A 24,751-nucleotide genomic window follows, 5' to 3' on the forward strand; every position below is an offset into this window, starting at 1 on the left:
AAGCAAAAACAAAAGGCTGTCCTCCACGCATCACACATTCATAACACAACCGCGTGGTGGCTACAAATAAAACAATGGTCCTTCGCAGGGGACAAAAAAAAAAAAAAATAAATAAATAAAAAATAAATAAAATAAATAAATAAATAAATAAATAAAAGAGAGAGAGAGAGAGAGAGAGAGAGAGAGAGAGAGAATAATGCAACACGCCTATTATCTCCTGCTGTCCACTGCGTATCGTCTCAAGGTAGACAGTGAACAAGACGCGTCTGTCAAGGAAGTGCGATACTGGAAGTCCGTCGCGCTTCACCACGAATACTTACTTCAATTCAGACCTAGAGATGATTAGCCGGGTTCTCGTTTTTTTTTTTTTCGCATTAAAATGAATAGAAATAGTTATGATCTGTCACTAGAACAACAAAAGCACCATGAAACCCCATATTACTTAATTAAAATGGAGGCTTCTTAGTATAATGGAGGCACTGCGCATTGAAGTTTCATAATGACGCATCTCTGTCTCTCTCTACTTGAGGCTCCACCAGTGCGCTCTCATCCTTTGAAGTACTGGCAGTGGCGTAACCTCATCCCAGTCCATTCAAATCCCATTACTTAGTGCAAGAATGCTGATGAAGTACTTTGCAATTGCATGCGTTGTACTAAGAGAGAGAGAGAGAGAGAGAGAGAGAGAGAGAGAGAGAGGTTGTAGTAGTTTACGAGTTCACAGGAGCCGCTATATAAACAAGTTTGGCCTCCATGGCGCTTTAATAAACTGTCATTGATCTTGCAGCATTCGTTAACTAAGCGAAAGTTCCGGGAATGAGGGAGAAACAGATGAAAAGGATGTTCAGGAAGAAGAAAAAGAAGAAGAGGAAGAAAATATAAGATGATGCGAACGAGGAGAAAATATTTAATAGCAGTTCTAATATTATTATTATTATTATTATTATTATTATTATTATTAGTAGTAGTAGTAGTAGTAGTAGTAGTAGTAGAAGAAGAAGAAGAAGAAGAAGAAGAAGAAGAAGAAGAAGAAGAAGAAGAAGGAGAAGAAGGTGATGATGATGATGATGATGATGATGATGATGATGATGATGATGATGATGATGATGATGAAGAAGAAGCAAAAGAAGAAACAAATAAAAGAAAGTGAGTGAGAAGGAAGAGAAGTACTAATAGCTATCAAAATATACAATAATTCATTACAATACACTTGACGTTTCAGTATCACGAACGAAGGTCCTTTTATTTCTGACGCTATGTAACTCAGAAGCTTCGCAAAGGGTTAGAGAGTACGTTGTGGAGCGAGGTGCTAAGGCTGGGCAGGGGGGTAGGGGAACAGAGAGCAAGCAGCGTGGAATATCACATGCGTCTTGAATCTGGCGGTGTTTGTGTGTGTGCGCAACCATCGTAAATTCTGCCCACTACCCTTTTATTTAATGCAGGACATGTAGCGAGAATATGTGATAAGGGACACTAACAGACTGACCATATATCAAAGGCGCTTTCTCTTACTACTAGTCCTTACTTTATCTCTTTCCAGGGAAGCAAACTTAACTAAAATTGGTTTATAACTTAGGGAGGAGATGCAGTTTTTTTTTTTTTTTTATACCATGTGGGCTTTTCACGGGAATTTATGGGTTAAAGGGGATACTTTTTGGGTACCCCCTATCTCAAGGCCCACCCGCTAGGAAACCGTTACCCCGAGTGAGAAAGCCCAACCTACACTCGGACCGTGGACAGGATTCGAACCCGTGCGCTTGGAGACCCCTCGGATCCCAAAAGCACGCGTGGTTCCACTCTACATGTACATGTAGTGAAGATAGTTTTGAGATACGAGCTGTTAACCCCTTCAATACTTGGGCACATTTTTACTTTGACATTTGTGTACGATTAGACCATTTTATTTACATTAGGAAAGGTATTTGAAGGTCAGAAGATTAATGGCCGGAATCTTCACTATTCTAATGTCCACATGAGCTTCTGAAGCTGTATGAAATTACCAAATAGCAAGCAGAATGAATATGGAAACGCGTCATGGTACTGAAGGGGTTAAAAAATTTATGTGTCAGTGCCTTCATTTAGCAGTTGTTAAGGACCTTCTGCACTGTAAATACTATATCTATAAATTCCCCAGCAGAGATTGGTTTCTTTCTGATCAGGTATAGGCTAGTCACTCATAAGTTACGGCGTTCACCAATACAGCAACTTGCCTCTCGTCTTACTTGCCAAGAGTGACAAGTAAAGAGAAACACATCATTGATATCGTACTCATGTCTTGGTATGATACGTGTTGAGCAAATCATGTATCTGCCTTCCTCCATAAACGCTGGGACACGAGAAAAGATTACGTATATGTACATAGATAGACAGTTAGATAAGAAGAAGAATGGGAGGAAGATAGATAGCTGGATGGACGGAGCATGACGACAACAACAACAGCAGCAACAACAACATAATCAACAACAACAGCAATAACAACAAAAGTTCTACTATTACTATTATTTCTGCTTTTCATTCATTATAAAATCCTTTCATAATTCAGTTTGTAGTTAGTAATAAGAAGAACTAAGAGAGAGAGAGAGAGAGAGAGAGAGAGAGAGAGAGAGAGAGAGAGAGAGAGAGAGAGAGAGAGAGAGAGAGAATATAAACAGCGGTATCATCTAAGCATACCAACCTCCCCATCTCACACACTCAAGGGCACACACACACTACCACGCCTACAAGGTACACACACCGTTGAATACCAAGCTGGCGCACGACGCTTCCTTACCCGTGCAATCTGCGGCACATGGCAGGAGGAAGGAAAAGAAAACGATGATATGGGAAAGGCCCGTGATATGAAACGTTCCACTCTCTCACCACGATTATTTTCAAAGGTCACAGAGATGATTAGCTGAGTTCTCAAGACTGTTTTTCCTATTAATAATGTAGAAATCTTGTTAATATGCTCTAAAACCAATAAAAAAAACAGCAATAAAGGGTCAGTTGTCTTTAAAGGCCACAAAGATGATTAGTTGAGTTTTCAAGACTGATTTTCCTATCAATAATGTAGAAATCTTGTTAATATGACTCTGCAACCAATAAAAAAGACAGCCATAAAGGATCGGTTGTCAGTAAAAGATAGCTAATATGAAAAGGGAACGAGTTTTCGCTATTATTGTGTTCTATATATTAAAACACACGGTTCGTATTCCTTTAAACAAGAGAGAGAGAGAGAGAGAGAGAGAGAGAGAGAGAGAGAAAGGCTATATATCATTTACGAGAAAGAAGCGTCTCTCTCTCTCTCTCTTCGGAAACAGGATACCCGCTGACCTCTTTCTCAGCATCATGTCTCCAATCCCAACAACGTAACATGACCCAACTTGACCTGCTTCTTTGTTGTCCCTTTCTCCCTCAGTGCGTGCGTCAACCACCCGTCCATCTGTCCCATATCTCTCTCTCTCTCTCTCTCTCTCTCTCTCTCTCTCTGATGATTGATAAGACGATGTGAGTTGTATTTTTGAACGGAATGACTAATGATGTTCCGGTAATACAAATCAAATAAGAAAACAAGAACAGAGGAACTAATTCAGAAGAGAGAGAGAGAGAGAGAGAGAGAGAGAGAGAGAGAGAGAGAGAGAGAGAGAGAGAGAGAGAGAGAGAGAAAAGGAACAAAGGAGACATCAAAGGCAGCAGCAACCTGTTCAACGGCGTACATCCTGTGAACCATATGACATCAAGTCGAGGGTTTCCGCTATGGGAAGGCGCGTGACTCACCCAGTGTCCTACATTAACTCTCCAAAAAACGCCTCGGATGTGTATCAGCTCCTTACGTAAGTCTTAGGAGAGCCGGGAGCTGATAAGACTCTTTTTATCGTCTCTTTTTGCTTCTTGTATATACCACATGAAGCTTTTTGCCCAGCGTAGAGGTCTGTAGAAAGTATTGACTTACGGACCACACCGTTAAGGGAGAGGAAGAGGGTGATCGAAATGCGAAGAGTATAAGAACATAAGACCAACTAACCGCGATTCAGATTTAACCAGGAATATTTTTTACATTAACGCCTCATGAAAAAGTAAAAAAAAAGAATAAGGAAAAAAGAAGAAAAAAAATAATAATGGAAATAACAATAATAATGATAATAATAATAATAGAAATAATGATAATAATAATAATAATAATAATAATAATAATAATAATAATAATAATAATAATAATAATAAGAAGAAGAAGTAGAAGTAGTAGAAGAAGAAGAAGAAGAAGAAGACGAGAAGTAGATGCAGAAAAAAACAGAAGAAAACAATGAAATATAATTGACCAAAAGGAACATACACTTGAATGACAGAGGAGAGTTAGAGTAATCAGCAGACTCGAATGCAAGGCTGCAATCAAAATTAGCCTTCATCCTTGACACATGGAAGCCTGCTAATCCCTGCGAAGGCTGAACGTGAGGACCCAATACATAATAAAACAGCGCCTGAAGTAGAGGAGTGTAGACATCTTCATTTTTTTTTTGGTTGTTGTTTAATCCCTTCAATACCACGACACATTTTCACCATGAGTTTTGGGTATGATTAGACCATTTCATTTACATTAGGAAGAGTTTATGGAGGTCAGAAGATTAATAGCCAGAATCTTCCCTGTTTTAATCCCCACATAAGTGCCTGAAGCAGTATAGAATGAGAACAGAAAGCAGAATAAATATGGAAACGTGTCAAGGTGCTGAAGGGGTTAAGGGCGTGAGGAAAGTCAAGTAGGAAAATAAAAAAAGAATGGATAAATGAACATACAAATAGATAAAAGAATATAAGTAAATTGAGAAGTAAATAGGTGAAATGAGTAGAATAACGAAACTGAATAAATAACTAGAACAAACTAAAGTAGAATAGAACGAAATCTAACATGAAATAATGATGAAATTAGAATAAGAACCTTTCTTCGTTGTTATTTTGTTTCCTTCTTTGGCAAATGGAGTAGGAAGATTCATCGCTATATATATATTTCATCGCTGCTATTTTATTTCCTCATCCGACTTAACGTGAAGAAGGACAGACAGACTAACGATTATGCACAGCTGCTTTCATGAAACTATTATTCTCATCACGTCCTTGTGACATCTTGACCTAAAAGCAAAAAAACAAAGGCAAGCGAAGACGTGCCCTCCGGCTTATCCTGCCCTTCATGGTTCACGCAGAGTGCATGCATAATTGTAAAGTTAATCATATTCCTTCAACACACACACACACACACACACACACACACACACACACACACACATACGCATACGCACACAAGCTCATTTACTTGCTTTCTCAGTTTCCCGGCTATCAGACTCGGTTAGCCATCTGTCTCACGTTGGTCTGAGTCATTTCGCTCCTCAAGGTTACAGACGAGTCACGGGTTGGTCAGATACTGTTGGTGTCTACTGGCATAGCAATTCATGCACTGAACTTCCGTGTAGGGTTGATTTTAAGAGAATGTACTAGAAAATATGAAAAGAAGGAACAATATATACGCTTCTTCATTTATGTTGTCTTTGAACTCTGATACTGTTTTATTTAGGAAGTGAGGACGAGGATTTAACAATACACTCTTCAATAAGTAGATAGATAGATAGATAAATAGATAGATAGATAGATAATTTATTGCCAGTTTGCAACATAACGTTACAAATTGAAATTCTTTTTGGCTAGAGCTCATATTGACATAGTTAGCTAAAGGTATATAAAAAAAAGAAACATCTACAGTATAAAATCACAGACAGTCACAAGAAGTATCACAATTGCACACAAAGTAATTACACTGTTACTATTTTATTTCAAGTGGTTGAAAAGTATGATGCTCTTTGGTACAAATGATTTCTTATACCTATCAGTGCGTTGGGTAGGCACACCTAACCTTCTGCCGGACCTAAGAAAAACATAGCAGGAGTGGAGGGAATGAGATGGTAAGTACTGCGTAATTAGGAACTCCCCTAAAGAGATAAGCTTAAAAAAAAGGATCGTAGTACAGCTTAGAGCGAGGACTTAACAATACACTCTTCAATATGCAATGCGTAATTAATAATTTCCCCAAAGAAATAGTCTAAAAAAAAAGATAATTTGAAATCTGAGAATGTTTGGTAATCCGCTCCCTTGAAACAGCAGGAAACAAGAGCAGATACAGAAACAGGAATGCGTAAAGGAGGCTCTAATCTGTGGCAACAACAGCAGCAGCAACAACAACAATAACAACGTCAACAACAACAACAACAACATCAACAAGAACAACAACAACAACAAACAACGACAACAATAACAACAATAGCACAAACAAAACATAAAGAAACCCCGTTGAAGGTACTGCACTTGTTCCCCTAAAAAGTATAGTTAGAAAAAAAAAAAAAAAAAAAAAAACGAAAAATGAAAAGTATCTTGAAACCTATCTCGAAAACAGGAGACAATACAGAACCAGGCAAATGACACGTGTCCGAGTTACATAAACAAGAATGCTTAGTGCTGGGTGTTGACACAGCGGGGAATGGGCCGGTCATGTCAAGGACCGCATAGGGGGGCCAATGCCACAGTACTTATCTAGGTATCTGGGCAGCGAGTGAGTGGTTGCATTGTTGCCTTGTTGCTTCACCGCTATATCCGCGCCATTGTGTCTACCAGTTCACATCCGCCGGCTCCCTCTGTTGCAGCTTCCCAGGACAGCTTGCATAACTTGTTATTTCCGTCTCTCGTCCTCTCTGGCGACAGTACCGCCCACTCGCACGGTATTTTCCGCCGGTGTGGGATTTGCATACTATACACGTAAATCAACTGCTCGCTTTATCGGTCATCTGAAAAGTGGTGTTGTTTTGCATACGTGGCGGTGGTAGTGGTGGTGGTGGTGGTGGATATGGAAGGTGGAGGGTTGATAGTGATGTATATCTATCTAGAAACACCTGTCTTTCCTTGTGTGTGTGTGTGTGTGTGTGTGTGTGTGTGTGTGTGTGTGTGTGTGTGTGTGTGTGTGTGTGCCTATTGAAAAAAATAACGGAACAATAATCGTAGTACAGCAAATAACGACACATTTAGTAGGCTGAGTACAATGCGAACTATTCAATTGAAAGAAAAATTTCAATGAAAGGGAACTTCCCCAAACACTATTATTAAGTACTAATACTATGAACTGCATTCTCTTATTTGGTTCAAACTATCCCTCTCTCTCTCTCTCTCTCTCTCTCTCTCTCTCTCTCTCTCTCTCTCTCTCTCTCTTGCAACAGATGAAAATGGAAAAACAAGTATACTATTTTTTCGCTTTCCTGGTCTCATACTGTTGCTGTTGTAATAATAGTAGTAGTAGTAGTAGTAGTAGTAGTAGTAGTAGTAGTAATAGTTCAAATACCAAATACTACTACTACTACTGCTATTACTACTACTACCACTACTCCCACTCCTACTACAAACACTACTTGTCTCCAGCACTTGAAATGAACACACACGCACTCAATCACCTCGAGAAAACCACGTAGCGCCAACCACAAACAATTTTTTCTCACTTCTCATAACTCCTCTCTCTCCTTGTACCAATCCAACACTAAACCAACATCCCTCCACTTGTCCATTCCCTTGACCGCTTCGATCTGAAATAACCTGCCATTCTGTGCCTATTTTCTTTCTCTTTTTTCGCCTCCCATGACTTGCGGTTTTTCCAAGGGCAAGATCAAGCGTTCGTTTTATGATCTGAATTGCTTCTTGTCTTCTTGTGCAGTCTCTCTGTCTCTCCCTCTTCAAAATGGAGTGGAAGCATCTTGTTTTTCTTTTTTTTTTTTCAACCCTGATCCTACTTTTGTGTGTGTGTGTGAGTTGAAAGGTGTTAAGAGGGATTTAGAAGTATTATGGGTGATGGTAGTAGTAGTAGTAGTAGTAGTAGTAGTAGTAGTAGTAGTAGTAGTAGTAGTAGTAGTAGTATAGTAGCAGCAAGAAGTTACCATATCACTACTGGAAGCGAAAACCTCTCCAGATAATCAATTTCCTATAGTTTGATTTCACTTCAGTTCCTTTATTTTTCAACTGGTGTTTATTCCTTAATAAACGGTGGTGCCTTTAATACAGTTCTACCCCTTACTACCCTCCTTTACCCCCACGATACACACACACAAAAAAAGACGTTACATTCCGAACACGAATACAGAGTGTTGAGAAAGAAATGTTTGATGAAAACTCTCTTGTCACTTTTCTTCTATCTCTTCATTCTCCCATCCTTGCCTTCCTCTTCTATGGTACCTCCCAGATTCTCTCTCTCTCTCTCTCTCTCTCTCTCTCTCTCTCTCTCTCTCTCTAAAATCATTACATCTTGCTGTTTCTCTAAATATACTTAATGAAGAACTGCGATGTGTGTGTGTGTGTGTGTGTGTGTGTGTGTGTGTGTGTGTGTGTGTGTGTGTGTGTGTGTGGCCTTGCATGAGTGTTTGCTCTCCATTTTTGCATTTTTCTTTTTTTAGATAATTTTTCCATATTTGCGATGTATTTCAAATTTTATAAGTCATGGCTGGTCGTTTATACGCATCTTGCCCTACCCTCTGTGTGTGTGTGTGTGTGTGTGTGTGTGTGTGTGTGTGTGTGTGTGTGTGTGTGTGTGTGCGCGCGTGTGTGTGTCGTATTACTCATACTGTCGCGTCATCTTTTCAAATGAGAATAGAAATATTTTTCCGTCCCTTTATCTCTTCAGTTTGAGATAAGAGCTGCTAATCTCTCTCTCTCTCTCTCTCTCTCTCTCTCTCTCTCTCTCTCTCTCTCTCTCTCTCTCTCTCTCTCTCTCTCTCTCTCTTCGCCAACGAAACACACACAAAAATGAAAAGAGGAGAGATGAGAGCAAAACATACCACGGCGAATCAATACAGTACCGTAGTAAGGTGAAGAGAGGGAACTGAAGAAGAATGAAGATTGTGTGGAAGGGAAGAAGGGAAGATGCTGTGTGTGTGTGTGTGTGTGTGTGTGTGTGTGTGTGTGTGTGTGTGTGTGTGGCTGAGAACAAGGAAGCGTAACTTTCATGTTGTCTTCCATTCACCCTTTGTTCCTTTATGTATATTTGCACGTTTCTTTCTTTGTTTCTCCATTTCCTTAGTTTCTATGGTGGTTAATGTAGCGACTTCAGGCAATAAGTAAATTAAAATGCTTTAAAGGTAAGTCTACGAATTTGAGAAACTGGAAAATTCATGTAATATTGTGATTTTTATTTTATTTTTCTCTCATTTTCATTTTTTTTTCATCTATTACCTTCAGTGCAAATGTGAAGAAGTAATGGCATAACTTCCTTTTCGTCAACGTATTAATTAAATCTTTCCTTTTTTACCTGTAGAAAACAAAATAAACTCTTTCAATACCATGGCACATTTTCATATTCTTTCTGGTTACTATTTGGTGGTTTGATACAGCTTCAAAAACTCATGTGAGGATTAAAATAGTGACGAGTGTGGCCATAAATCTTCTGACCTCCATAGACCCTTCCTAATGTCAATGAAATCGTTTAATCACACTCAAAACTCAAAGTAAAAATGCGTCCCAGTACTGAGGGGGTGTTAATCTTTTCTCTTCGCTTTCGTCTATATATTCTATATCCATGCAAGCTTCTCCTTTTATCACTCTTTGTATAACATGCAAATAAATTCTTCATTCTTTTTTACAGTGGTCTCAATGTTAACAGAGGCTGGCCATGGCAGTGGAGGGGAGTGCTGAGGCGCCTCCTCTGTTGGCCTCACTCAAACACTCAGTCATCACAGGACAAGCAGGAAAAGGAACAGACCATCTCAGCCCAACCTAAGCCACGCCGCCAGGGATCCTATACGCCTCTCACACCCTCACGTCCTTTGGTCATGGCAGCCCACGCCAGGCCGCCAGCCACTTTGATATGCCTGTCATAAAAGTATCGTCAATAGAATCATAGAAGCACCCTTAAAAACACGAGGAATTTCAGCTAGAGCATATGGAAAGTAGTGGAAGAGAAGAAATTTGAAGTTATGAGTTTTAGTGGTTCCAGTTAGAGAATCCCTTTCAGAGAGAGAGAGAGAGAGAGAGAGAGAGAGAGAGAGAGAGAGAGAGAGAGAGAGAGGGAGGGAGGTGAGGGGATAAATAGCTGGTAATTAGTGAGACAAACTTCCGCTGTTCCGTGTCTGTATGAAAAAAAAAAAAAGAATAACTAACCTTTCACTTCTCATTCTATGCACTCTGTTGTTCTGCAAAACGTCATTTTAGAACCCTCCCTTTCATTAAATCCTTCTAGAAATACATGAAATTCAAAGTGTTATTTCTAGAACCTCTTTTATCAAACTATCCTAAAAAAAGAAAAAAAATAATAATAGAAAATGAATAAAAAAAAAACTCGTCTCTAAAACATCATTCTTGAACTTCTTCTATCAAATTCTTAAGAAAAAAATACATAAATAAAAAAATAATAAATAAATAAAACTCTAAAATATCAATCATGAAATTTTCCTCATCAAATTCTTAAAAGGAGAAGAAAAAAAGAATAATAAATGAAATGAAATAAACCCCGCCACACAAGTCACGAGTTTAGAGTGATGAGAGTGCATTGCCCCTACACCCTGAAATTTCCGTAAACAAACCCTACATAATGAGTATACACAAAACACGTGAACTCTCCTTTTGTGTTTGTATCTTGCCACATCTAGTTCATCACTCCGCCACACGCGAACTCATTATTCCTCTTACTGTTTAATTTTTTTTCTATTTTTATGTTCCATTATGTAAAAAAAAAAGGGACTGCAAATAATAACTGTTTCCATTTTCGTCACTTTTTTATTTACCTCTAGTTTAGACATACGATAGTTGTTATTATTATTATTATTATTATTATTATATCATTATCATTATTATTATTGTTATTATTGTTATTATTATTATTATTATTATTATTGTTATCATTATCATTATTATTATTGTTATTATTGTTATTATTATTATTATTATCATTATCATTATTATTATTATTATTACTATTATTATTATCGTTATTATTGTTATTATTATCTTTATTATTATTGTTACTATTGTTATTATTATCTTTATTATTGTTGTTCAGACATTCAGACAAGTTGGTGAAGGAGGTGAAGAGAAACACAGGTGTGACGAGGTGAGTTTATTCCCGACTATATATAGTTTCGCTGATGCTTCTTCTCCATTATTATTATTATTATTATTATTATTATTATTATTATTATTATTATTATTATTATTAATGTCATCATAATTTTCTCTACTTCCGTTGTGGTTTATTCTCCGTACGATGGTAGAATTTCTTTTAACGTCCATTTATGTTAGTGATGGTGGTGGTGGTGGTGGTTGTGGTGATGTTAGTGGAAGTGAGTAATGGTGGTGGTGGTGGTGGTGATGGTGGAAGTGAATCATAAGAGGAAAAGACTGATTCAAAGCTGACGATGATAAGAACACGATAAGGACGGCGTGGGTAGTTCCAAGCTTTCAAACAAGCACGTAAACACAGAGGCACACTCATACACACACACACACACACACACACACACACACACACACACACACACACACACACACACACACACACACACACACACACACACACACACGTACGAAAGGAAAGACAAAACAAAAGACTTCAATATCAAAAGAAATAAAGAAGACAGCCCAGTTCTTATACACAGATCAGCTGGTGGACAGATTTACAACTGCTACGATTCACAAAAAGCATACTAAAGGAGATTTACATACCAAACAGAGGGCAGGAACACCAAGCAGATACCCAGACTCCTGCACCACTACTATCACCGCCATTACCACCATCCCGTAACTCGTCCAGTCATAACACTCGTGTCTGGAAGTCATCACGAGAGCCACTGTAAGAGAGTAAAGGGTGTTCAGTTCTGCTAGAGTTTAAGTTGATACTGACTGAAGGTTTGTTTGTGTGGGTTGGTTTATAATTCAGCCAGTTTTGAAATTGCTTTTGATTGGAGGTTTACTATGCTCGTGGCTTAGGAATTGTGGATACAGTTTCTTTGAGGAATTGATGTTATGGCAAACTGAATTTCTTGTTCCGTAAAATTGAAGAGATTGATGTGTGAATACGTGAATTAACTGTTCTAGGGCTCGAATTCTCAAACACTTGTGTGCTTCACCTACACAACTTCAAGAGGCTTTATCTAATTTTACACGATATTTTTTTTTAAGGTGTTTAACGGTTCTAGAGGCTGAGTGACAAAATTCCTATATTATTTACTAGAGAAACACTCTTAAGGACGCCACTAATCATCTCTGTGGACTTCAAAAATAGTCGTAGTGAGAGAGCAGAGCGTTTCTGAATGCAGACTATATATACTACAATGAAATTTGATTAGCCATGACACAGTAAAGAAAAACAAACACCGAATCAAGAAAAAAGACAGTTTGACAAAGCAAAAAAACAAAAACACAAAAATAAAGAAAAGAAAAAAGAAAACACCCTCACAGTATACGGTACATCATTACACAATTGAAAAAGTAGAATCACGCGAGCCACCTTTGTTTTAGAGTAGGTACCGAAAAAAAAAAAAAAACAGGTTACATTACACGAGCTGCGCGGTCACCGGAACACTAGATGAGTGATAGACAGATGAAGTAGGAATAGCCAGGAATAAGGGAGGAGGGGAGTCGAGTATATGCTAAATAACTGGTTAGGAAAGGAGACGCCCACTCGGCTATATAAAAGCAACTGAGTTACATAAGGTTTTGTATACACTGCATGCCTGAACAGTAAACAGCAAGCAGCGACAATGGGTTCCTCTTCTGCTCTCTTCGTGTCACTGGCTCTCGTGGCTCTGGCGGCAGTGATCTTCGCCATCCCATCACCTCTGTCCTCTGAAGGTTCGAGTCTGTGTGTGTCTCTGTGTCTGCCTTCCTCGTCTCTTCTGTCTGTCAGTGTGCCGATGTGCTTCTGTTTCTCTGTCTATCTTTTGTTGTTATGTTTTTATATCCTCACTCGTTTCTGTTTGTCTGTATGTCTCTATGCTGTCTGTTTAGTTTATGTCTGTTTAACTATCTCTGTTCCTGTCCGTGCGTCTGTCTGTCTGTTTCTGCTTTATCTCTTGTTTGTTTGGTCATGTCTCTCTGACTAACATTTTCCCTCTTGTAGGCATCGCAGACCTATTATCATTATTACTATTACTCTTGTTACTATTATCATTATTATTATTATTATTATTATTATTATTATTATTATTATTATTATTATTATTATTATTATTATTGATATCGTCATCATTACTATTATTGTTATCAACATTATTTATGTTTCAGAGGAGAGTGGTGAAGTTGCCAACCTTCGAAGTGGCTGCATGGAAGAAGATGGAGAGCTGAAGTAAGTCTCTCTCTCTCTCTCTCTCTCTCTCTCTCTCTCTCTCTCTCTCTCTCTCTCTCTCTCTCTCTCTCTCTCTTTCATAGAACAATCTTCTCATATAGTACAAATGAGACTGATAAGATAGCAAGGAGAAGGAGGAGGAGGAGGAGGAGGAGGAGGAGGAGGAGGAGGAGGAAGATCAAGGTTATTTCTTATTCCAATTTTGTTCTTTAATGAGTTTCCTCTTCTTGGATGCACACACACACACACACACACACACACACACACACACACACACACACACACACACACACACACACACACACACACACACACACACACACACACACACACACACACACACACACACACACACACACACGCACGAAAGCATAGCGCGTGTGTCTGTTCGTTATCTGGACAGGAAACAGCGGGCCACTAGCAGTCACGGCACGAATTAGTGGGCGACACTGAGTAAATCTGTTATTCTAATTAGGCAACGATGCAGACAACTTCCTGTGTGGGGGTGGGGGGGGGAACAAGGGTGTAAAAGAGAGAGAGAGAGAGAGAGAGAGAGAGAGAGAGAGAGAGAGAGAGAGAGAGAGAGAGAGAGAGAGAGAGAGAGAGCATACATAACTACATCCATACACAAATATACATATATACTCAAATGAAAATAAAAAAAACACACACACACACACACACACACACACACACACACACACACACACACACACACACACATACGCGCAGGAAAGTATAGCACGCACGACTCACAATCTAGAGGGCCAGGTTCGAGTCCCGGGGCGGGAGGCAAATGGGCAAGCCTTTTAATAAGTGGCTCCTGTTCACCTAGCAGTAAATAGGTACGGGATGTAACTCGAGGGGTTGTGGCCTCGCTTTCCCGGTGTGTGGAGTGTGTTGTGGTCTCAATCCTACCCGAAAATCGGTCTATGAGTTCTGAGCTAGCTTCGTAATGGGGAAGACTGGCTGGGTGACCAGTAGACGACCGGGGTGAATCACACACACACACACACACACACACACACACACACACACACACACACACACACACACACACACACACACACACACACACACACACACACACACACACACACACACACACACACACACACACACACACACACACACACATTCATGCAGACATTTGTACATTACACTTAACGAGGTATTTCAATCTCTTCAATACCAGGACGCGTTTTCATATTAATTCTGGTTACTATTTGACGATTTTATACAGCTTCAAAACATGTCAAAATTGGATTAGTAAAGACACTGGTCATTAACTTTTTGACCTCCATACACCCTTCGTGATGCATATAAAATTGTCTAATCATACCCAAAAAATCAAGGTAAAAATGCGCCTCAGTACTGAAGGAGTTAAGAGGTGTTGGTGGCGGTGATGATCTTGATCTTATGAGTTCCTCGTCGTCAGCTTCATTCCGTTCCTGCGCCAATCACTCTGTTTAGTTTCAGATAAGATTTTCGCAATAATGGATGTTTGGAGAAAATTTTCCATCTATTTATCCTTTCCTTTTCAAATCTCCGACTCCTATTTTTGAATAATTTTGAGTGATATTGTGTAGCTTGGAAACAGTTTCTAATACGGAAAGGTTTTGATGATTCTTAACTACCTGAAACTAATAATTATGTGAATGGATGAAGATAACGTTGATTCTCATAGATTTATCACTTTCAGATGCCGAGGTGCGCAGTTTAAGAACCAAATAATGACTGAGGAACAATGTGCTGAACAAAATCTACCATTCATCCCAGAATTGATGGTCTGCGATAACAGTACCGCAAGTCGAGAGGCCATCAATGCTCACAGAATACAGCAACAGAACAAGAACAAGAACAAGAAGCCAAACAGGAAGCCCTAGACTAACCACTAAGACGATGAAATTCACCTCTTCTCCCTGTTCCTCTCTTTTTTTTTTCCCTTTACTTCATTATCTTCCTTCCACTTTCTGCTTTCCTTTTTCTTTGTCTCTGCCCATACATTCCTATACTCTTTGTCTCTCTTTAGTGCGATCATCCACCACCTCAAGGGACATAAAGACCAACCATTTCCATATCTCCACTGGTCTGCGGGGTTGCTGTCAGACTGCGCCTCACGCCAGTCTCCTCACCTCGCCCCAGAATGCCAGCTGCCCATCACCCTGGCTAAACTGAACACATACAGCTGGCGTAAAGAGAAATACCTTATCTCTGAACACGTTGTTGTGTGCTGACGACTTCCTGACGATGATACGAGAAACAAATGTCCTTCATCGCCTTCTACTAAAAAAAAAAAAAAAAAAAAAAATGCACCTTGATTAAATTTCAGAGGCACGACAGGAATAAATCGAGTTACTGTTACGGTAATTGGTTCTGAAGTGAATATTACAAAAAATGATAATAATGATAATAATGATACTGCATGTAACGGAAAAATGTCATTCGTGTTACGTATGAGTACGTACTACATGGAATGGTGTGTTGTGTGCGCACCTTTTTTTTTTTGGTATTTTTCGATTTGGTTTGCAATAAAACTTTTTCGATCAAGTTAAAATTCTAAATGTGTGTTATTTCCAAGAGAGAGAGAGAGAGAGAGAGAGAGAGAGAGAGAGTATGTGTGTTTTTGTATGTGTATAGATGTAGGCAGTCACGGTTTCTGGCGTGATGTGATGTTGTGACGGGCCGTCTCTCCTACAACTTCGACTTTTCATAAGAACACGGCATAAAAAAAATAATATCAAGCTAATTTAGTACTTTTGATATCCTTTAGTTAACAAGTATCTGTAATCTTTCATCCTAATGTTGGTATGGTAAAGTCTAGAATTTCCTTTCCTTTTCTAGCTTCTTCCTTCCTTCTTATAATTACAGCATTTCGCAATATGATTAAGATATCTCCGAAACTAAATCAGCTTACTTATTTCTTTATGATAATATATAGTTATTTTCATATAGCGGCTGGAAATGTTATCTTAAGGTTTCTTAGTCTTAGCTGGACAGCCCGCGACGTAAAGAGTTGATAAACAAATAGGACACAAGGACGGTAGTTTTCGTTCTGAATCTATAAATCCAACGTACCGTACAAGTTAGCATTCTAATGGGATATCAGATGAGCCGCGCAGGACAGGTATAATGCAAGGTACAAAGAGAGTACTGAAAAAAGTTTGTTGTACACTTGTTTATCAGTCATCATCATTCTTCTTTCTTCATTATTGTAACCACGTGTTCTCTCTGCTTCTCTGTATTCTACAAGTGTAACAATCACCGCTCTTTCCTCCTCTTGTATGTGGGGATCTCGCTTCCCTTAAGGATTTCTACAGGTCACAATCCTCCTCTCCGTCTGACATATCGTGATTGACCAAGTTCTGCCACCTGATTGGTTCATTCTTCTTTCTTCTCATTGGTCCAGATCTGTCTATCTCAGGATCCCGATTGGTCACCTTTCCTTCTTCCTCTGTTTTCCTCCATCCTGACTCACTTCGTTTCACACACAAAAAAATAAATGAATAAATAAAATAAATAAATAGATAAATAAAAAAATAAAATGATGAATAAATAAATAAATGAATGAATAGAATAAATAAGATAATAAATATACTAAAAAAATAGATAGATAAATGAATAGAAACAATAATGACGCAGATCAATAGGATATATAGCCTACTTAGATTCAAAGCAAATTTTTCTTTTATCAGCAAATGACGACACGCATCGGATAAGAAAAAAAAAACAAATAAATAAATAAAGGCAAGATGGTTTACGCGTCACCTTTACGCTCCCCACTGTACTTCCTTTCTCACTGTAACCCTCCACTCTTCCCTTCCCATCCACTTTACCTCTTCGTATTTCACCGAACTTTTCTACCCCCCCCCAATTCAGTTCAATTCCTCGCCCTCATTTAGCTCACTCTCTCATTTAGCACTTGCTCATTCTTTACTCACTCAATCGCGCCGGACACTCTCTCCGTCGTCTCACTCACTCACCTTTGCGCCTCACTCTTCACTCAGTAATCCCACGCTCATGCTCACGCTCACGCTCATCTTCATCACCTCAAACCAAGAACTTATCGTGAAGCCGTGCCGTAAATCAAGTATTCTAATTATCAATACAAGTCAAGTGTGTTTTATCAAGCCCCTATGACCAGTAACACACTCCCATTAAACTCCACAAGCCTCCAGCCTTTTCACTCCAAGCCACAACTACCAAAGTCAACTCTAGCGGTGTCCAAGAATCACCGATAAAAGTGGTTCCAGCAGCGGAAATCACCAGTACAAAGTGACTGCACTTCAACCAGTACAAAGCGGTGTTAGCGGTGGACGATTCCTTCATCGATACAAATGGTGGCAAGCGGTGACCACGGTTTCTCATTAGTACACTTGTATGTATTCCTGACGCCTATATTTTTGACGTCTTCAGTTGTCTGTCTTTTTCAACGTCTTGGTTGTCTGTATTCTCGACGACTTGGTATCTATTTACGATGTCTGTATTTTCCATTGTCTCCCATTGTCTGTATATTCGACGTCATTTCGATTGTGTGTTTCCGACGGTCGTCTTTATCAGTGTTTTTTTGACGCTTTCTATTGTCGTCTTACCTCAATGGCTGATCTCATTATTTTCTTTATGTTTTCATGATCGCTTTACAATGTGGAGTCTCATTGGCTTGTTTCTGCATTCATATATTTATATTGCTTTTCTGTATTCATATACAGATGATAGTATGGAGAGTTTTCAGAACTAGTAGTTGTAAGCAGATGGCAACACAATATGTCCCCTTCGCTCACACAAGGGTAATATAGAATATACCTACAGTGTCATTCTATAAACATAGAAATACAATAAGTCGATATAATATATTTTCTACATAATTCCTTCTAAGTCGTAACACAGGCCAAATCAAACCCTATTCATGAACAAATGTATATAAGTTGATTTTCTCGTGAACTGGCATTGAGACTTATTTGGTCGTCTACACATTTCCCAAAGAGTACACCCTTGATCAGAAGGCAGTAAACATGAAGATAACATGTTTATGTTACTTAAAAGTCCAAACCACACAGATCAACTTACTGGTAAATGGTGACAACAATTCTAATTAGAAATGGGCAACTTGAGTGTCCTGGCGAGAGTGCTGCTGTCTAACCCAACTCGGGCTGGCCACCTGTTGAACTTAATTAACAAACACATTGCTAGACAACCAATCAATTCCTGCTGTAATGTCAATGCCACTACGCTATGAGGAGGAGGAAAGCTTCACATATTCTTCTTTCCTCACTCCACAGTAGTCCTGTAATGCTTGTTGTGTGCTCGATCGTTTTGCAGCGTCTTGATCTTGACCTTGCCTTAGGCTTGCAGTGTGACAGCGATGCCAAAATCACCATGAAAATAACTATATACATATATCACGATGTTACTGAGAAAGCTGGGTCATTCTATATAGTACAGTCAAAGTGTTTACCTATTTCATTGTCTAAATCAATAGATTTTAGACTTGTAATATGCTGTATATAAGATATTGATAGCAGTATTACAAGATAATCACCCCCAAAAAAATTTGTTTTGACCAACTTCTCTCAAAATTATCCATAGAGGATATTTAAAAAGTAGATACATAATGCCAACAGTATCATATTAATCAATGTTCTATGGATCTTTATGCACTTGGGATTTAATACAACAATATTTCAGCTCATATCATTAGGGGACATGTAGAAGAGGTGCCATCTGATGGGTTACATTGTCATTACCATGTCTGTGTCCTCGGCGAGGACGCCTTTATCCAGCATGGCCGAGCGGTGCTGTGGTAGTCCACATCCACATATTTATTTAATTGTTATTATATTATACCATACTATCATATAATTAATTACTATGTATTCATTTAAGTTTATATATGTTTTATACAGAGGATGCCTTTGTCATCTGCTGCGCTGTGGGAATATCTCCGCGCTCGCCACAGGACAGCTTGGGTCACACCAGTTGTTGGCTGGCTGTCGTAAAGTACGGTCCACCACACTCACGTTCGTCTCAGCCCTTTGTTATTTATGTTGGCTGCAACAATACACTACTGTACTCAAGCAGTGTTTATCTTCACCCCCGGACCTTTCTGGACTGATACTGTGTTTGCTAGCCGTGCTGCACAGAATACTGACACAACTGAGTGACGCACCACAACAAGTTACCCTGCAGAGAGAGAGAGAGAGAGAGAGAGAGAGAGAGAGAGAGAGAGAGAGAGAGAGAGAGAAATGGCTATAAAACGAATCGTCTTATCATCATCTGTTACACGACTACACACACACACACACACACACACACACACACACACACACACACACACACACACACAGGAAAGACAAAACAAAAGAAATAAAGAAGACAGCACAGTTCTTATACACAGATCAGCTGGTGGACAGATTTACAACTGCTACGATTCACAAAAGGTAAACTGAAAGAGATTTACATACCAAGCAGAGGACAGGAACACCAAGCAGATCCCAGACTCCTGCACCACCACCACCACTACCACCATCATTTAACACGTCCCGTCATGACACTCGCGTCTGGAAGTCACCGAGGGAGCCACTGTAAGAGAGTAAAGGGTGTTCAGTTCTGCTAGAGATTAAATTGTTACTGAATGAATGTTTGTTTGTGCGGGTTGGTTTATAATTCAACCCGATTTGAAATTGTTATTGACTGAAGGTTTATTATGCTCGAGGATTAGGAATTGTAGATGCAGTTTATTGAAGTATTGATGCTATGGTGTATAACAATGGTTCCTGAACCTTTCCTGAGGGAGTACCACTTGGAGGTCCCGAACAGTACTCACATACCACCTGGTTCAGAAAAACTAAATTCAAGTAAATATAAATTTTTCACAAGTAGAACACAAATGAACTAATAAGGAATATAACTCAGTTTACTGCGAGGGATGCATCTGTTTCTTTTCCACCAGCTGATCGATGGCAGATTATAATTTATCTTGTAATGCAATCATATATTTTTTTTTCTGGGAAATTATTCAATTTGATTTTACTAAAAATCGTATATGACCACGAAAGTGTTCACATACCATCTGTAAACCCTTCGCGTCCCACTAATGGTGCGCCTACCACGGGTTAGGAACCACTGTGTATGGTGAATTTCTTCTTCTGTAAAATTAAAGATATTTATGTAAATAGGTAAACTAACCGTTCCATATACTAGAATGAATTTTGATTTTAGCCATGACAATAAACAAAATATACTTACAATATATTAAAGGAAAAAAAACAACAACGAATCAAGAAAAAAAAAGACAGCATGACAAAGGAAAATGAAGAAAAAAAAACAACAACAAGACACCCTCACAGAATACGGTCCATCATCACACAATCGAAACAGTACAGCAACGCGAGGTACCTTTGTTTTAGAGCAGCTACTGAAAAAAAAAAACACACAAAAAAAAAAAAAAAAAAAAATATTGCATTACATAAGGTGCGCGGTCACCGGAAGACTACATGGCTGATAGATAGATGAGATAGGAATAGTGAGGAATAAGGGAGAATAGGGAGTAGCGTATATGCTAAATAGCTGGATAGGAAAGGCGACGCCCACTCGGGTATATAAGAGCAACGGATTACGAGAGGTCTATACACTGCAGGTCTCTGAACAGTGAACAGCAGCAACAATGGGTTCCTCTTCTGCTCTCTTCGTGTCCCTGGCTCTCGTGGCTCTGGCGGCCATGATCTTCGCCGTCCCAGCACCTCTGTCCTCTGAAGGTTCGAATCTGTCTGTCTGTTTCTGTGGCCCGTATTCTAAAACACTTTGCTCTCCTCTCTCATCATAACTGCTTAACATAGGCTCTAGTTGAAGGTTTTCGTGTTTCTAAGAGTATTTTTATGGTTCTAGTGATAGACTGGTAAGATTTCTAGTTTGTTAAAAGGAGAAACTATCTTGAAAATCCGGTTAGTTGTCTCTGTGGCCTTGCAAAATTGTCGTAGTGAGAGGGTAAGGCGTTTCTGAATACGGGCGACACTGTGGCTACCTTCCTCGTCTCTTCTGCCTATCAGTGTGTCCTTGTGCTTCTGTTTCTCTGTTCATTTTTATTATTTTTTAAATCCTCACTCGTTTCTGTTTGTGTGTCTGTCTCTATACTGTCTGTTTAGTTTATGTCTGTTTAACTATCTCTGTTCCTGTCCGTGTGTCTGTCTGTCTGTTTCTGCTTTATCTCTTTTGTTTGTTTTTTCATGTCTCTCTGACTAACATTCTCCCTGTCGTAGGAATCGCAGAGACGTGTTATCATTATTACTATTGTTACTATTATTATTATTATTATTATTATTATTATTATTATTATTATTATTATTATCATTATCATCATCATTATCATCATCATCATCATCGTCATTATTATTACCATCATCGTTATTGTTGTTGTTGTTATTATCATTATCATTATTATTATTATTATTATTATTATTATTATTATTATTACTATTATCATTATTATTATTATCATCATTATTATTATCCTTGTTGTTATTGTAATTATTATCATTGCTTTTGTTTCAGAGGAGAGTGGTGAAGTCGCCAACTTTCGAAGTGGCTGCATTGAAGAAGATGGAGAGCTGAAGTAAGTGTCTCTCTCTCTCTCTCTCTCTCTCTCTCTCTCTCTCTCTCTCTCTCTCTCTCTCTCTCTCTCTCTCTCTCTCATAGAATGATCCTCTCATATAGCACAAATGAGATTAAAGAAATCTCAAGGAGGAGGAGGAGGAGGAGGAGGGAGAGAGAGAAGAGAGAGAGAGAGAGAGAGAGAGAGAGAGAGAGAGAGAGAGAGAGAGAGAGAGAGAGAGAGAGAGAGAGAGAGAGAGAGAGAGAGAGAGAGCAAGAAATTCTCAATGGAACAATGATCGTAACATGGTTGAATATTTTATCAGTGTCAAGATTTTAAGAAGTGTTGGTGGTGGTGACGATCTTGATCTGGGTTCCGCGTCGCGCCAATCAACCATTAAGTTTCAAATATGATTCATGACTGCTTCAAACTAAAATGATTAAGTGAATGGATAAAATTGATTTCTATATATTTTGCCACTTTCAGATGCGGGAATGCTCAGTTTAAGAATCAAGTAATGACTGAGAAAAAATGTGCTGAACAAGGTCTACCATTTATCGAAGAACTGATGGTCTGCGATACCAGTAACGCAACTCGACAAGCCATCAATGCTCAAAAGACACAGCAGTAAATCAAGCCAAACAGGAAGCCCTAGACAAACAACTAAGACAATGAGATTCACTTCTCCCTGTTCCTCTTTTTTCCCCTCTACTTCATTATCTTCCCTCCGCTTTCTGTCCCTCTGCTTTTCTTTATCTTTCTCTGCCCCTACGCTCCCACTCTTTGTCTCTCTTTAGTGCCATCATCCACTACCTCAAGGGACATAAGGACCACACTTCCATGTCTCCATTGATCTGCGGGGTTGATGTCAGACTGCGCTTCACGCCAGTCACCTCACCTCGCCTCCAGAACGCCAACTGCCCATCACCCTGGCTAAACCGAGCACATACAGCTGGCGTAGAGAGAAAGCCTTTGCGTTGCTGTGTACTGACAACCTCCTGACAATGATATGAGAGACGAATATCCTTCATTACCTTCCACTACAAGAGAAGGTTAAAAAAAAAAAAAAATGCACCTTGATTAAATTTCAGAGGCACGGTAGGAACATAATCGAGTTACTGTTACGGTAATTGGTTCCGAAGTGAATATTACAAAATTATAATAATAATGATAATAATGATACTGCATGTAACGGAAAAATGTCATTCGTGTTACGTATGTGTACGTACTACATGGAATGACCTTTTTTTTTGGTATTTTTCGATTTGGTTTCCAATAAAACTTTTTCGATTCAGTTATAATTCAAAATGTGTGTTATTTCCAAGAGAGAGAGAGAGAGAGAGAGAGAGAGAGAGAGAGAGAGAGAGAGAGAGAGTGTGTGTGTGTACTATACAAAAGTAAACCAATCATGCTTCCTCCTCATCGCGCCCTAGATGTGGGCAGCCACGGTTCCTGACGTGATGTGATGTTGTGACGGGCCGTGCGATGCGGTGCGTTAGTGCTACACTTGTCCTATCAAGTTAATGCAACGTACTGTTAGTGTTGATAGCTCGGCCTTGACATGGATCTTTTGAATGTGTAGGGGCGCTGTCCATCAGTGCTGCCTCTCACTCCCTTCTCGTGAAAAGTGTCTGAACCCTTTCCCAGTGATACCAAACAATTGACACCAGCATCTGTATTTTTCTGATTTCCTCTGCCTGAAAACACTGGAATTTTCTATCTGTTTTGAGTGTTTTTCCAATCTTTCCTACAAATTCAAGTTTTCACATCATTAAGATATTTTCAAAAATAATATCTATCTATTCTACTCCTTCCAATATCATTTAGTTAACCAATATCTGCAATCTTTCATCCTTACACTGGTAAAGTTTGGAATTGTCTCTCAGTTTCTAAGTGCTTCCCTCCTTTTTATGCTTTCATCTTTTCACAATATGATCAAGATATCTTCGAAATTAAATCAGCTTACTTATTTCTTTATAATTTCCTACAGTTATCTGTTTCATAGAGCGGCTAAGAATGTTATCTTAATCAGTTCTCGTAGTCTTAGCTGGGCAGCCCGCGACGTAAAGAGTTAATAAAGAAATAGAACACAGAGACGGTAGTTTCCTTTTTGAAGCTATAAACACAACGTACCGTACAAGTTATGGGTACTTAGCATTTTAATGGGATATCAGATGAGCCGCGCAGGACACGAATAATGCAATTTACAAAGAGAGTAAAGAAAGAAAGAAAAAAAAAAAGAATTAACCTTGCAGAGAGAGAGAGAGAGAGAGAGAGAGAGAGAGAGAGAGAGAGAGAGAGAGAGAGAGAGAGAAATGGCTATAAAACGAATCGTCTTGACCTAAATTATCATCAGCTGTTACACGACTACACACACACACACACACACACACACACACACACACACACACACACACACACACATACACACACACACACACACACACACGCAAACTTGGCCTTAATATCATCAATTCTACTACAACCATTTAAGATGACCCCACGAGAGAGAGAGAGAGAGAGAGAGAGAGAGAGAGAGAGAGAGAGAGAGAGAGAGAGAGAAACAAATGACTCGTCTTACCACCATGAAACGTCAAATTAGAACACTATAATCATCTCATTGTATACAACCTCGTAAAGGAGAGGGAATATTTCACAGGACAGAAGAATATGCTACGGTAGTGTTACTTTCCACGGACGCAAAGGAGGAGGAGGAGGCGGAGGAGGGGGAGGAGGAGGAGGTGAAAAAGGAGGAGGTGCTCTTCTTCCTTCATTCCATTTTCCCTCGTTTTTTTCTTTTTTGTTCCTTTCTTATGTCATCTATCAGCCTCTACATG

General features: G+C 39.1%; 1 protein-coding gene and 1 long non-coding RNA gene across 2 annotated transcripts; both read left to right on the plus strand.

Annotated features, from left to right (window-relative positions):
• Positions 1-656: 656 nt before the first annotated feature.
• On the plus strand, positions 657-24,006 carry LOC123515683. Its single transcript, XR_006677960.1, has 2 exons — positions 657-696; positions 23,240-24,006. It is a non-coding gene; the product is annotated as an uncharacterized LOC123515683 (long non-coding RNA).
• On the plus strand, positions 12,683-15,884 carry LOC123515681. The gene is made up of 3 exons (XM_045274510.1): positions 12,683-12,834; positions 13,267-13,327; positions 15,030-15,884. The coding sequence occupies exons 1-3, from the start codon at positions 12,744-12,746 to the stop codon at positions 15,211-15,213; spliced, it is 336 nt and encodes a 111-aa protein (XP_045130445.1). The 5' UTR covers positions 12,683-12,743; the 3' UTR covers positions 15,214-15,884.
• Positions 24,007-24,751: the final 745 nt, after the last annotated feature.

This window comes from Portunus trituberculatus, chromosome 39 (genome assembly GCF_017591435.1).
Source record: "Portunus trituberculatus isolate SZX2019 chromosome 39, ASM1759143v1, whole genome shotgun sequence".
Taxonomy (NCBI): domain Eukaryota; kingdom Metazoa; phylum Arthropoda; class Malacostraca; order Decapoda; family Portunidae; genus Portunus; species Portunus trituberculatus.

Coding starts and splice junctions, on each gene's coding strand:
- LOC123515681 (XM_045274510.1), top strand. CDS start 12,744: ATGGGTTCCTCTTCTGCTCTCTTCGTGTCACTGGCTCTCGTGGCTCTG. Junction 12,835..13,266: donor ATCACCTCTGTCCTCTGAAG/GTTCGAGTCTGT, acceptor TTTATGTTTCAG/AGGAGAGTGGTGAAGTTGCC. Junction 13,328..15,029: donor GAAGAAGATGGAGAGCTGAA/GTAAGTCTCTCT, acceptor TATCACTTTCAG/ATGCCGAGGTGCGCAGTTTA.